The sequence below is a fragment of the Dermacentor andersoni genome, chromosome 2, assembly GCF_023375885.2.
Source record: "Dermacentor andersoni chromosome 2, qqDerAnde1_hic_scaffold, whole genome shotgun sequence".
In the NCBI taxonomy this organism is placed as follows: domain Eukaryota; kingdom Metazoa; phylum Arthropoda; class Arachnida; order Ixodida; family Ixodidae; genus Dermacentor; species Dermacentor andersoni.
In genome coordinates, this window is record NC_092815.1 from 117,947,442 (window position 1) to 117,962,175 (window position 14,734).

General features: G+C 47.4%; 2 protein-coding genes across 2 annotated transcripts; both read right to left on the reverse strand.

Moving 5' to 3' along the window:
- Positions 1-1,018: 1,018 nt before the first annotated feature.
- Positions 1,019-8,797, reverse strand: LOC140215839 (von Willebrand factor-like). Its single transcript, XM_072286154.1, has 5 exons — positions 8,586-8,797; positions 5,052-5,340; positions 3,016-3,322; positions 2,018-2,188; positions 1,019-1,248 (listed from the first exon to the last, which is right to left on the reverse strand). Exons 1-5 carry the CDS (start codon positions 8,795-8,797, stop codon positions 1,019-1,021), a joined length of 1,209 nt encoding a protein of 402 aa, XP_072142255.1.
- A 1,070-nt stretch (positions 8,798-9,867) lies between these two features.
- Positions 9,868-14,451, reverse strand: LOC129387556 (mucin-2-like). The gene is made up of 5 exons (XM_055076625.1): positions 14,262-14,451; positions 11,954-12,335; positions 10,997-11,178; positions 10,342-10,460; positions 9,868-10,236 (listed from the first exon to the last, which is right to left on the reverse strand). The coding sequence occupies exons 1-5, from the start codon at positions 14,449-14,451 to the stop codon at positions 10,021-10,023; spliced, it is 1,089 nt and encodes a 362-aa protein (XP_054932600.1). The 3' UTR covers positions 9,868-10,020.
- Positions 14,452-14,734: the final 283 nt, after the last annotated feature.

Below are 14,734 nucleotides of genomic sequence, written 5' to 3' on the forward strand. Positions count from 1 at the left end.
CGAGGAGACGCTGGAACACATTCTGTGCGACTGTCCTGAATATAATGTTCAGAGACAGTCCATGGCGTCCGTTCTAGCGCACCTTGACAATAGACCATTGTCAGTTGCAACCATTTTCACATATCGCCGACTGAAGACAACGCAGCTGAAGGCGACGAAGGGACTACTTCGGTTTATGAAGGATACAGGCTTGGGCAAGCGGCTGTGACAGTGATGTCACGTACCGCACAAGAGTGACAGACTGTAACCAACGATGTGTGTGCCGTGTTATGTGCCCTCTATCTCTTCTCCCTATCTTTCATCCCCCATCCCGCTCCCATGTGTAGGGTAGCAAACCGGTTAGGCTAAACTGGTTAACCTCCCTGCCTTCCTTCTCCACTTTTTCCTTCCTTCCTTCCTAGCAGCATTAAACGAATTGGTATAGTTTGCGCCACGTACGTCCACTTTTTTGTTCTTTTATGTGCGTTCTATAGCTATTCCGTCAGTGTAATGCTAAGCGCAATACAATCACGAACGTCCACTAACTAGCTTCGTTCATTGCTTTGCTGAAATTATTTACCCTTTTTTCGGGGACTGCACTCCACCCGCTATACTTAATGTTATCGCTCAGCGCAAGACGCTCCTGCATGATTTAGAACTTACTCGAAAGTTATCGTTGATTCTCTCTGTTATACATGTTCTCGGCGAACCTTGTATAACCAAGTTGTATGCGCGACATGAATTGTGTAGTACTTTCAGGAAGGCACGCGGGCACCAGTGATTACGCTGGAGCCATATAGAAAGCTGGAGCGTTCGGCGAGTGACGTATAAAAGCCGACGCGCTTGACCCGCAGATCAGGTTTCGACGATCGCCGACTGTGCTCGGCGCTATCGTAGGGCTTTGATCGTCGCTTGCTTTTGTGGGCACATGTTCGGCCGATAGAGAGTGCGTTTCGTGATTCACAGTTTTGTGTCCTTCACCGTTACTACAACGTGACGATATTCTACAGCTCTTGGCTGTCATACAGGCTCTGCTACCTTACCATAGTTGGCCGTTCCTCTTGTGCATGCTGCCCGGAGCGTATTGCTTGTGCTTGTGCAGGCACGGGCAGTAGTCCGCTGGCAAGCAGAGCTGGTCCTTTTCGTAGCCGTCCTTGCACACGCAACCTTCGACACACGTTGAGTTCGCCATCTCACCCAGCGCCACTTCGAAGCAGCTCTTCTGCCGCGCACACTCGGTCCACCTCATGTCGCTCGGGCATTTGACGCCTGTGGAAGGTGCAGCGTCGAATTACGCTATCAACCAAGACATGACGACAGCGTCTCGCTGTTTCATAAAAGCTTGGATAATAATACAAGTTATAACGGACTGGCTCTTAGACGAACTGTTGTCCTAAAAACTTCAGTGTTGCACATCCCGTAAACGCTTCTTTTCTCCTCGAGTGACTATTGTTTCGTCCAAACGACAATTATACTTACAAAAAATTAGAAACGTCTACATTATATATTCAAATAAGGCTCTCTATAAAATCCTCTCCAGCGTGGTCATAGATATCGATAACACAACACAAACGCCGAATATTTTGTAAGATGAACAATGATTCTGAAGATTGTTTTATATATGAACACTAGGCCAGCCTTCCTTCTTCATCTCTAGGCCGCGATATTTTAAGCAGTGCGTGTACTTGTGCGAAAAGCAGCAAGCCGCTTTTCATTCAAGGTTTAAGAACAAACCAGAGGCGGTCATTGCGTCCGAGCGCTACCTGGCAGCAACGATCTCTGTTTGCTGTTATTGTTTATTTGTTCGCGGAGTAAGCACTCGTGACATCACAGCACGCCAGCCGGTGCCGAATTTTTTTTTTCTTTCGACGCCATGTTTTAAACAACACACGTCACGACAAAATAGCGACCTCCACCGATGGCGTTTTGAGCCGCCGCTATAGAGCAGTAACTCGAAGTGCATGTCTTATAAGTTCAGCGTGACTGGCCTGTTTAGGCCACCTATAGAGCAGCAAAAGTGGATGGGGGAAGTACTCACTGCATAGGGACACGTGATGGCGCCATTTGGTGAGGCGCCCCTTTCTGGCACACTCGGCCGCGTACTCGGCCAGCGACGGGCACACGCAGTCCTTCAACGCTCCTTGGCAGGCGCACGTCTGGTGCAGGCACGCCTTGTAGTACGGCTCCGGGTCCACCAGCTGCTGACACTCTGCAACGACACAAGGACAGATCGGGTCAAGTGGAAGCCGTTCGGTGCCTCTGCTTTCGCTCCTCGAGCGCAGACTCAGTTAGAAGTCCTTAACGCCACGGAGTGCGTGCTTACGCAATCGTAAGTGTAAAAATTTAAATTGCAGTCTATGATGGTGCATACTACTTGTGTTGACGCTTGTGCGCGTAATTATCCGTTGTTCCTGGCGTGACCAGAGGGCGATACTTACGCTTCCTGCACGAGGAGAGCAGTGTAGCAGTCTAGCAGTGTACGATTGCAACAGTACGTAGCACCCGCGAGAGAAAGCTAGCCGTGTTTCATTAATAAGAATGACGAAAGTTTCAGAATCGATCGGGATGTCAGCACAAAGCTTCTTTGGCTAAATGGAGGTCTGGTAAGCTGACGAACTATAGTAGGCACACGCCGAAGGCGAAGTTCCGAAACGTGGAAACGGGAGCGCTAAACAATACAGGTAATTAGAAGAAGGTACTTTTGTGGTGCCAAGGCCAAGCTAGTTTTCCTTTTCCTTCCTTTTATTTTCGTTATTACATATTTATTATCATCAAACGCAAGCGCGAACACAAGTACGACTATAAGAAACCTTTGATTACCGAACAATATGCAAAAATAAACACGAGCGACATTTCATACACGTAGTAGTACTTCAACAAATAAGTTCCCGTTGGCAAATGATCTTCATTATGCCAGGAATGCAGTCTATTCAACAGTAAAGCGTTACAACCTTTTGCCGTTTGCGCGGATGGTCACTATGACCCGTGCACGCAGTAAGAGCGCGCGGGCAACCAATGCGCGGCATAAGCCCGCACCTTTGAAAGCGTCCCCGTGAATCTCCTTGCAGAGTGTCTTGGCCCGCGACGCCCTCTGCGGCGACCGCTCGCAGGGGTGCTCCTCGATGCCCTCTTCTTCGTCGCAAGACGCGTCCACCTTCCACTTGTCGACGAACGCTCGCACGCTTCCTTCCACGTCGCCCGCCGGCGTGAGGAAGTCGTCCTTCTGGTTCCGGTTGTTGGTGCCGCACAGTCCCTGCAGCTGACCGCTCAAGCTGGCGGGGCTGTCGATGTGCAGGCGCCCTCTCCTGTTCCACTGGAGCACGACGCCGTTGGAAAACGAGGTCTGCGAGGAATCGGTGGACGCATAAAGCAGGAGACGTACGGTACCGTTGAGCACGCTATCCGTCGCAGGACCTGTCGTGCTGTGGCGGAAGAAAGTCAGCGCGCGAGTACACTCAACGCATATCGAATTCAGACTCAGTGACCAACAGGAAGACGCAGGTGTGCGTCCTACTTTGGGTTTTCCTTCTTTTTTTTCTAGTTTATAGTCGCAGCTGACCATAACCTTGTTCGAAGCAGTAGTTTGTTTTTGGTTTGAATATGCATGGCCGGCGCTGCAATAACCGTGCGGTGTATGGGCCGTACGCCAGACAGAGAGGCTTACAGAAGGATCATTATGGCACGTGCCTCCTGCTCTTCATTCATCATTCCCACCGCCATGATTGCTCTCTGAGCGTAAGGAATCTTTTCTCCCCTTTACACAAGAGAGAAAAATAACAGAATTGTCAGTATGTCTGCTATGAATACTGGCCGGCAGTGTAGGAACTCACAGTTCACCGGCACTGCTTTACTGAACTCGTGAGGTCCACGCCAGCTCTTATTTTTTTCTTGCGTTTACATTCCACGGAGTAAAAAAAGTAGTCACCACTATTGTAAGATATACGAGTATCCTTATCTTATTCTTACTTTAGAAAAAACTGTAAATCAGGTAATAAATCAATTTAGCAGAAAGGCAATGGGCTGACGAAAAATTATTCCAGCGGTTGCTTTTTCCTTCCACGGCGAATGGTCGTTTCAGAAAACAATGCGATTAGCGAGCAACAAACCCTGGCGGCGCAGCTTTATTTGACTTTCCTTTCTTGTCTGTTTACGATTTACATTTGGCTTTTCTGGCAGACATGAGATTCACTATCATCCATGCTGGTCCTTCCCTACGCCTCTGTGCTTCTCGTACGCCACATGTGCTGCACGGTTACGGCGCACCGATCATGTGACTACAAACAAACCGCGAACTTAGGCTTCGAACAAAGTTAATGCCACCTGCAAGTGTTGAAGAACAGAATGCTTACACCTGCATTTTCACATTTGTCAAGGCATTTGAATTCGATATGCGATCGAGATTCGTAAGTTGGATTGTTGAAGTATTGCTGTCAGCAAATGTCACAATTTGGAACGTTAAGAAATTTGGGCGCGAACGCCTTTCAAACAGGCGTCCGCGCCGTTGCAGACAACGAAGCAACGTTTTTTTTTTTTTTTTTTTTTCTTAACCTCCTTGGACACAACACACATGTGACTAAACAGCTGATATTTATAGTCACCTATACTGCCACTACAGATGGGCTCGTTAACGGCTCCGTTCTCTACGCAAACATGAAACGAAACAATAACCATGACCTAAATATCCTCACGGTAATATATGCCTTCAAGCGCACCATTCCTTTAGCTAAGCGAACAGCTTTCTGAAAGCGTTCGGTTATTCGCTTACATTGACAATCATCGGCGATGGTTTCTTTTCAGTTATTTTCTTTATGTTCGAGTTTAATTTTTGCCTGGTTACTAGGCGGGCAGAAATGACAACCTATATACGTTATTAGTGAACTGTTTCTCCCACTCACCTGTGTTACTTCAGAGGAAGGCTTGTATACGACCACCATGTCGCTAGAGAATGGAAGCTGAACTTGTTCGCCGTTCACAAATACCTTTAAGTAATTAAAGAAAATAACTATTACTTTCTGGTGCCGGTAAACATTAAAAAACGTTGTGTGCGTGATGTGTCACGCACAATTGCTCACATTTTCGTGGGCGAGCATGACAGTGATGTCTGCGATGGTCACAGTAGTCGTCTTGGAGCAGTCCAGTGCATTCTCGCTGATGCCTTTTCCGGAACGTACTTTCACGTTGTGGCAGTGACCCATGTCTTGGACGACGCTGAAGTTCTGCGATCGTACTAAGTAGTAGGGGCATCGACCTCTAAATTCGAAAGCCCTGCCGTCAAAGGTGGAGTAGAAGGGGTCGCCGTTGGCCACACACCGGGACGGACACTCCTTCGTGGTGCATTGCCACTCTCCTTCTCTGCATTCGCTGCACCGAACCAAGGATACGGTAATGTGGTGGGGACTCAGTGCAAGTAGACGGCAAGCTATCCACGAAGACACGTGAGAAATTAGTCAATTTGTTTTAGAGCCGCTCAAAACACTGTCGTCACATATTTAAACATTTAGCCTGGCTTTCGAGAGATGCCGACACTGAAGTGCGTGAAATGTGTTTAATCAAATAAACGAATAAAATATCATGCGCAAACAATTCAAGGCAGAAAATTATCACCTAACAATGTAACCTGCCGTGGATAGGATGGATAGGTGGATTGGTTGGTATTGCATTACAGTATCGACAATTCGAGCGCAGAAAATGACGATAGACGAAGAAAGGCACACACGAGACGAGCGCTTGTGTCGTGTGTACCTTTCTTCGTATATCGTCTGTTGCTGGGCGCTCTATGTTTCGATACTGTACTGCGGTGAATGACTTATGAGCCTGCAAAAAGGCTCAGATGACGATTGATTGATTGATTGATTGATTGATTGATTGATTGATTGATTGATTGATTGATTGATTGATTGATTGATTGATTGATTGATTGATTGATTTTTGGGCAATAAGCAAAACTGAGTTAAGCTATACTTTCTCTGCCTCCTATCTTCTAGCGTTATCTGAAGGGAATGATGTGACTAGACCGTACTTTTTAAACAACCATATGAACTTTCACAAACCAAGTACATTATTATTATTATTATTATTATTATTATTATTATTATTGTTGTTGTTGTTGTTGTTGTTGTTGTTGTTGTTGTTGTTGTTGTTGTTGTTGTTGTTGTTGTTGTTGTTGTTGTTGTTGTTGTTGTTGTTGTTGTTGTTGTTGTTGTTGTTGTTGTTGTTGTTGTTGTTGTTGTTAATGGAAACTTACAAACACACAAAACAAACAGGGACGGAGCAAGCTGACAACTGCCACCGGAAGGAGCACAACACCTGCCTACTCTTTCAGGAGGAGGGAATGAAAAGAGAAGAGGAGAAGAAGATAGGAAACAAAGAAATAGGAAAAAATTGCAAGAGACGCAATTCCAACACATTTTGCGCAACACGAACTGTGTAGGGCAGACCAGCTTCTGCCACTTCTCCGAACTCACGATGAGCCTTCTATTTAAATTTCGTGTTGCATTTAACCACATTTGCTTGTGATAGGCTGCATGAGCAAAACTCGTAGTTTAGGAAACGACTGCACTTTGATAGTAGATGCCTAGAAATCTGGCTTCTCCACAAGAACGTTCTTTGTGAGGAGAAGCCCATTTTTGCGAACTCCCTTCGTTTTGCTCTCGCTAGCATGTGCGTCAGGAGCGCTTATGTGTGCGCGTAAACGAGAGCGACAGCATGACAACGGTAAAGGTCGTTATAGTAAGACAGCCGAAGGGACATCAGCTTGGATGGTACCGGCACCGCGTATGTTCTGTGACCGAAGTTCAATCGATAAAGCCTACAATACATTGGATCCTGACGGTGCAAACGCTGAACGGGTTTAATGTCTTGTGACTCAGCATGCGGCGATCGCACTTTGTGCTGAACGCTGATATTGAATGCAAGTTCATTCAGTCAGCGACAAATAGCGGTTATTCAAGAAGTGTGTTCAAGATAGCGTGAATGTCTGTCATTGTGTCTTGGTGTACCCTTACTTAGGTATATTGTACAATCTCAAGTATAGTGGATGCAAAGTGAGTGAAATTCAATGCAGTGTGAGGAAACCATCTAACGCTTCTATACTGAGCGCTGCAGCAGGGCGCACAAAGCCTACGAAAATTGTTGGTGATCGCTTGTCTATTCTGCTACTCGGTATAGCGGAGAGATTTCAATTTCTTTCACCAGTAATACCGGATCACGTAGACCGCAATTCTGTATTTTAACACAACATCGTTAAATAATCGTAAAGGGAAACTCCTGCAGAAATTGCCACTGCCCTTTCTATCGAACGAAAACAGTGCATTTTTTTTTTTCGAATTGTGAAGCTGCATAGTACAGTAACCTAGAAAGGACGCCCTTACCCGCCGTGGTTTCTTAGTGGGTATGGTGTTGGGCTACTGAGCGCGAGGCCGCGGGATCGAATCCCAGCCAAGGTGGCCGCATTTCGATGGGGGCGAAATGCGAAAATACCCGTGTACTTAGATTTAGGTGCACGTTAAGGAACCCCAGGTGGTCTGAATTTCCGGAGTCTCCCACTACGGCGTGCCTCATAATCAGAAAGTGGTTTTGGCACGTAAAACCTCATTTAAAAAAGAAGGACGTCCTCGTTGAGTTTTACAAATTGATTTTGACCACCTAGGTTTCTTACTTGTTCCCCAGAATCTGTAAGTACACCAACTTTATTTGCGTTCTGTGTCCTTTCAACTGTGGCCCCTATAGCAGAAAATGGAAACTGCCATCTCGTAGTGAACAGTAGAATGCCATAGCTTCTAAGTTACCGTGATTGGTTGCTTATAGTAACATGTGCAAAATATGGGGACAAAAAGCTGAGGCACAGAATACTGAAGTCTCTTCCAAATGCGCACTTTCCATGTCCATTATATTCCCGCTCCGCTACCTACAAGCTTTCAAGCTACCAATTCCTGGTTAAATTACGGTGCGAAATTTTAACGAGGACGGAAAGGAAAACACACGACACGAGCGCTGACTAGCAACTAAGCATTTATTTTCGAAAATCGGTTTAAAGCAAAAAAAAAACAGTAATAACACTGGATACCGCACAAGTTTCTAAGCGTAAGGGCATAAGTTGCTTTAAAAAGGCGTAAGAGAGTGATCAGCCCTTTATGTGGGAAAATTAATGAATAAGTAGAAGGAACTGAATGTTATGCCTTATTGTCATTAAGAAAGGACATCACTTTGTCATGCAGTGATAAGAAGGATTGGCTCACACATCGTGTTTCGTTCTTCTCTTTATATAAGGTGCACCAGCTAACGTTAGCGAAGCTGTTCCAAGAAATAAAAAGATTTAAAGAACACGGTGCGAAATACGATCTTAAGACCTGGGTTGTTCGATCGTCAAGCCTCTGACGACCGAACAGCCCAGGTCATAAGATCTTATCTTGCTCCATGTTTCTTAAATCCTTCGTTTTTTTTTTCGTTGAGCCGCTTAACTAACGTTAGCTGGGTAGTATGCCTCACTTATCTATCGAGTCGCTGCGAAATATTAACGTGAATACCCCCCCCCCCCCCCCCCCAGCTCAGCCAGTTTACCCTTCTCACAATGCAAATTCATCTACGGTTTCTCTCGCAGTGCTCACCAGGTGTTGCACTCCTGCTTGACGAGCGAGCCGGGCTTGTACTCCCTGGCGTGCAGCGAGCACGGGCACCGTTCCCGGCGCACGCAGCGTCCGTCGTGCAGCAGCGTCCGGTCAGGGCAGTGGCAACCGTCCACGCAGGGCCGCGACTCGCACGACGCGTCCGGGTCGCGGCAAGTGCGACTGCACGACGCCCCGCACTGGGTGTACACCATGCCCGCCGGACAGCGAGCGGCTGCTCCGCGGGGAAGGAAAGATGGCACCGGGAGAACATCGATTAAAAGCCGCGGCTTTGGCCGCATTTCTGTGTGCTTCACGCTGTCAGTGAGTTCCTGTTACCCCCGTATTCAGAAGCGCGTCTTAACCTGAAGCCCATGCTTGACCTGATCTACAGATGACGTGTGACGTGAACGTGCCCAAGAAAACGCAATAGGCGTCGTGTGATTTTTGGAGCCAGGCGTCATCTAGATCAAGTCAAGCATGAGGCTTCAAGTTAAGGTGCATTTCTGAATGCGGGTGTTATTTTCGAAAAGTCGTGCTTCAACACGAGGCGATGACAACAAAGCTGTACTAGGATTCTGCTCAACCTCGGGACTACACTCTTGTCTGTAATGATCATGCTCTGCATGTGATGTGATGTGGTGTGCCTTCCTCTTCTTTCTTTTTTCTTTTCTTTATCTCCTTTTTTATTTGTTTTCCTTTCTTTTTTCTCCTCTTCAAGCGGGCGGTCGTGGTGTTCTTTTCAGAAGGCAGTTTACAGCCCACTTCTTTCTGGCTCTGTGCGGTGTTAGCTAAACCGTAGTGGCTAAGGCGCTAACACTGTTAACTAGCACTCATTGGCTAACGTTAGCTAAGGAGTGTTAGCTAATCACTACCGCTCCTTGCATAAGTGCGCTTTAGGTTGGACGGCCGGCAGCAAGCATTGTGCAATCTCGGACGCAATTATATTATAGTAATCAGTTGTTTAGAATGTGAAAGACGTTCGAGGTATACCTCGAACGTGTTTCACGTTCTAAACAACTGATCACTATAATATATAGCTGTGTGCTCATCTGTGTGGAGTTGCCTGCACAGCCACGTAAGTAGGTTACCATGTAACCTTCGAAAATAAACGTGGTCTATTTTTCTACTACGCATAGACATGCGCCTATAGGTGAAGACAAACAGGAGTGTGTGTACGCGCGTCAAAGCCTCACTTTCGCTCAAGTAAAAAAAAAAAAGACTTGCTGACAGCGTTCTACCAGCACAAAGGACGAAGACAGAAATAAACACACAGGACAGTACGAGCGCTGAACTCCCAATTTGCGTTTATTTCAGACGATAGGCTATTTTGTAACACAAGCTTGGCATCAGGCACAGGAAGCACACGTATTTGGAAGTTTAGCGCCCGTACTGTCGCCGCTCTCCTTTGCACTGTTATAGCCCTGTTTTGGCCCGCTCAAGGTATTGTCGCTTCAAAAAAAAGGATGTCTCGCAGAAGCGTCTTACGGCAGAAGTCGTGCCTCCTCCAGACGGACTCAAGTTTGCCTCCGAGGCGCTCGCACTCTCGGAAATACTCGGCGAGTGCGCTGCAGCGGCAGTCCGAGGAGCGTTCGCCCAGGCAGGAGACGTAATCTTCGAGGCACATGTCGCCGTAAGGCTTCGGATCGACCACCTTGCGGGAGACAAAAAAAAGTTAGCGGCGACGTACAGCGTCAGCGAGACAGTGGGAAACGTGGTATTGGGCCGTGTCCAGCGATAAAAAAGTTTGCCACCTTACCTTGTGACAGGCTGCGAATTGCTTGTCGGTGACCCTGGAGCACAGCCGCCTCGCTTCGAGCACTAGTTCTTCGCTCGGGTGCTGCTTGGAAGGATCGAAGAAAATGTCCTCGCAGTCCTCTGCGGTAAAACACAGCACAAAATTTGCTTAATAAGTATACCGTTCGAAAGTGGTCAATATGCAGTCAATATTATTTGATGTTGCCACGAGAGCTGTCGGCTATTCCGCACCGAATGCCTATTAAAAGAGTGAAATTCCTTTCTAGACCCGTGAGCAGAAGTGTACGGACAAGGTACTGCGCGATAGAGTTGATTTTCTCCTGTGCCTTTGAATGTGACTTCAAATTGCGAACTGCCGCCCCAACTTGGCATTGCGAACTGGCCAGTGCATTCGCCAATATCAGTTTATGCATGACATTTACGAAGTAATTCAGTTTATTCAGCGACCCCTTAGTCCGGGGGTTTTTGCTCACGGGTGTGCATGTCCATGAGCAGTGACAGAGAGCTGACTTTTTTCTGAAGCGCTTCGAGTGATGTCCCGCAAGATTTCTCCGCTTGCCTGGAACCCAGCAAGAGCTCATGTGTACAAACTAAGCTTTATATTCTTTTCGTGAGTGCTTTGAGACTTCCGAAAAGGGTAAAATGCCAGTATCAACCTTCTAGTTCGTTCCTCCTCCAGCTTTCCAGGAAAGCCGACCTGGAGGTTACTTGTCGACCGTGGCTGTTGACGAAGTCGTTCGTCGGGTCGTCGTCATACTGTCCGCAAAGCCCGCACAGGCTTCCCTTCAGGGACGCGTCCACGGACACCTCCACCAAGTCTTCGCCGTTCCATGTGACACTGAATTAGGAGAGTCGCATTACAATGCGGCATGGGAGAGGCTGTACGAATAAACGTCTTGTGCATGGATCTAATCAATTTTTTTTATTGTTCGCATATGCACAAATATTTTATTGATACGTAATAAAAGCAATTAAGAATGCTTTCGTAAATTAGGGCAACAACAGGGACCTTCTATCCTTGAGGCGAGCGGTAACATGCGGTGTATCTCATGCAGAAGCAGCAGCCAGAACTAAAGTTGTAGCGAAAGGAAAGAGAAACCAAGGCGAGGCAGTGAGCCCCGCAGATGTAATTGCATATCTTAAAAGGTGCAATCACGCGCAACGATAGCCTAACAGGTAAGGCCGCCCAATTATCATTCTTTAAATGATTACCTTTGTGCACGCTGTTGACATCGACGAGTGACACTGTATAAATGATTCATTTGTGATAACCAACTGGACGCCATCATTTTGTGTAGTGTGACGACATCAGTGGCAGTCAAAGTTTGGAACCAGTTTATCAAAAGGAAAAAAGGAAACTCAAGCATTTGCCTCTGTCTAACCCCGATGACTTGGAAATAGGGCGCACTAATAGGTTAGTCGGTATAGCATTATGTACAGTGTAGCGAAGCAGGAACACCCAAGAAGATAGAAGAAGGGGGCACGGCGCTGTATTACGTCTTCTATAGCTTCCCGTCATCTACCTTCCTATGCATCACGCCTTCGCTGCACTTTACATAAGACACAATGTGAGCTGCATGTAAACAGAAAGTGGGAACTGAAGTGTTCCTCACGTGAATCCCAGCTCGCTGCTAATCACGATCCTGCCGGCGACGTAGTCCACGCGCAGCCCTTCCAGCGTGGTGGGGATCGGCGCAGATATATTACCCAGCGTCACCCGCGGCGGGTCCAGCTCGAAGCCGAAGCGGAGCCCCTCGACGTAGACGTCCAGGCTGCGTCGGCAGAGGAGGCTGTCGTTGGCGCAGTGGCCGTCGCCCACGTGCACGCTGAACGTGTCGCCCCGGCACTCGTGGGCCAGCAAGTGCCGGCAGCGGCTGCGGAAGCTGAACAGCGATCCGTCGAAGGTTCGGTAGTGGCCCCGGCCCCAGACTGCGCATGTGCCGCTCGACGGCCTGCGGGTCGACGTGCCGCCTTTCTTGAGCCGCTCCTGAGTAGCTGCGAAAAAGCCACCCAACACCCGGTGTGAGCGAGGTGGAATTCGTAAACGTAGCACACTTGCAATATTTAAAGGCTCTAGTTTGCGCCGGATCCAGTGCGAGGCGGCAGCGAAACGCTAAAATAATAAACATCGCACTATCCTCCCATTTTCGTAGTAACTGGTTGTTTTGCTACGCTAATAGCAGAAAGGAGACAGTGAAGAAATTTCAGCTGACCGTACTTAACTGTCTGTCATTGCGGCTGATAGCTGGACCGTAGGCTCAGCAATGGCGGATGCAGGAATATGCGTAAATGACAGGGAGCAAGCATGTATGTGTAAGATAGTGGACAGATGGTAGAGATAGGAAGGATGACCATGTAGACTTGTTCACAGATCGCGCTTCTGCATGCGCCCAATCTTAATGGCTCGACCCATGTTGCAGTATGAACGGTCACGTAAAAATCACGCTCAGAAAACTGTTACGCATTCACGTCGTGTGCCATCGTAGACATGCGTAATCAAACAAAGTATTTTCGAACATCATTCCATCCCGCTTCGCTTGTACTACAGCCGGATAGTGCATTGTGGCATTATCACTAGGCACCAAGGTAAAAAAAAAAGCTTGTGGAATCTATTCTTTGGTTTGTTTTCTTTCTCTCCCTGTCTCTCCCATTTTCTTTCACCCCAGCGAGGAGTAGCGGGCTAGAGAAACGTGCTCTACCGGTCGACCTCTCCTCTATTCTTTTTATTAGAACCTCCTCATTATGTTTTTAACGTTTGCTTCTCATAATGACCGGCACAATGTGCGCTAAAAAAATGCAGCTTGACGTGGTCACCGTGAAAGAGGAGACAGACGTAAGCCATATGTTCTGTATCTACTGTGCCTGCTTTTGTCCTCGTGGTCCTTGCGCTATAACTCAACTGCGTTCCCGTCTCGCCGACGCCTTGAACCCATTCGCCCTGCTTTCATTTCTGTGGTAAGGTTGTGGTGGAGTCGCCCTCTAATTGTCCCCGTGGCCGCGATTTTGTCGCGATGCCTTGTTTTTTTTTTTTTTTTTTTTTTTTTTGTGCGATTCCTCCTCGCGCTTTTTCAGCGATCAGCTCCGCCCGATTTACCAATGAGGTCAGCCGGCCATGAACGGTCCTTGATATGAGGGGCATAGAATCGACCGGAAGGAATCTCTACAAAATCGAGGCCATTGAGGATTTGCTAAGCAGCACTGTGTACAACTGGCGACAAAATAAGCATTTACTGACGGCACATCGCTCGCAAATCTTAAAAAGGAAGAAAAAAGAGAAGGAAAGAATGTATCAAGATGCGTTGTTGTGCTCGCACAAGCATGGGCCAAACGTTACAGTACGAACTCGTAGCTGTCGCTATATTGATGTCACTGGGAAATTAGAAGGTAAAGATTTAAACGCCACTTAGCTGCTTAAGTTGAACGCACAAAATTCCACAGATTGCTGCGCTATAATTACAAAGAAAAATATTGCTCATAAGCCGTCGACTATAATTGTCACTGAAAGACAACAGCCGAACAATTCTAGAAAGCTATTTGCGTTATTAAATGATGAACTTGAAGGGGTATATGTGGTGTCCTAACTATCATGCACGAAGCTTTAAAGATATGCAAATGCCACGTAGCTGGACAAAACAAAGGCAATGTTGTTTGCCGTCGCTTTGAGGTATCAGATTATTTCTTGCGTTCCACCTAATTATGCATTCTTAATTAATTAATCAACTTCTAAAATACCATAATTAGATTAAAAGTGTCAATGAGAAAATTGCAGAGCAACATTAAAAACTCCCGATACACCCTTTTGTTGCTCAATGCGTGCTACATAAAAGCATTTTTCCAAGCACGAGAAAGGGCCGCGAAAGAATCAACTGGCTACTGAAGGGGTTAAGGTGGTCGAATAAGGGTGGGATTGCGCCGACTGACCGTCGACGCAGCGGGGCAGGTCGGGCGGCGACCACTCTCCCGCCGCGCTGCACGTGTACACGTTGGTGGGCGGCAGGTACTCGTAACGCATTCCCCGGTTGCACTCGAGAACACAGGTGGTGGCCAGTCGCGTGTGGTTGCACTGGGCCGTCCCGTGGAAGCCGGCCCTCGGCAGGTCACACAGGGACATGGCTGCGCGCCACGGGTGGTGTTAGTGGTGCAGGTACGTGCTCGCGCTTATTACTCGAACCAGTTATACGAGGAGGCCACAGATGAGAGAGATGATCTCCGTAAGAGAACCAACAATATACTCATACGTTGTAGATTCGCCTCAGAGCTAGCCGCTGCCAGTATGTCAACAAATCTGTGCTCGCAAAAGATCGAAATAAGCGTGGTAAAGTGAGAAACCACACGTCGAAGCACGCAACGTAAACAGAAACACGAACGCGGCCACTAAATGTGATAGCAAGAGT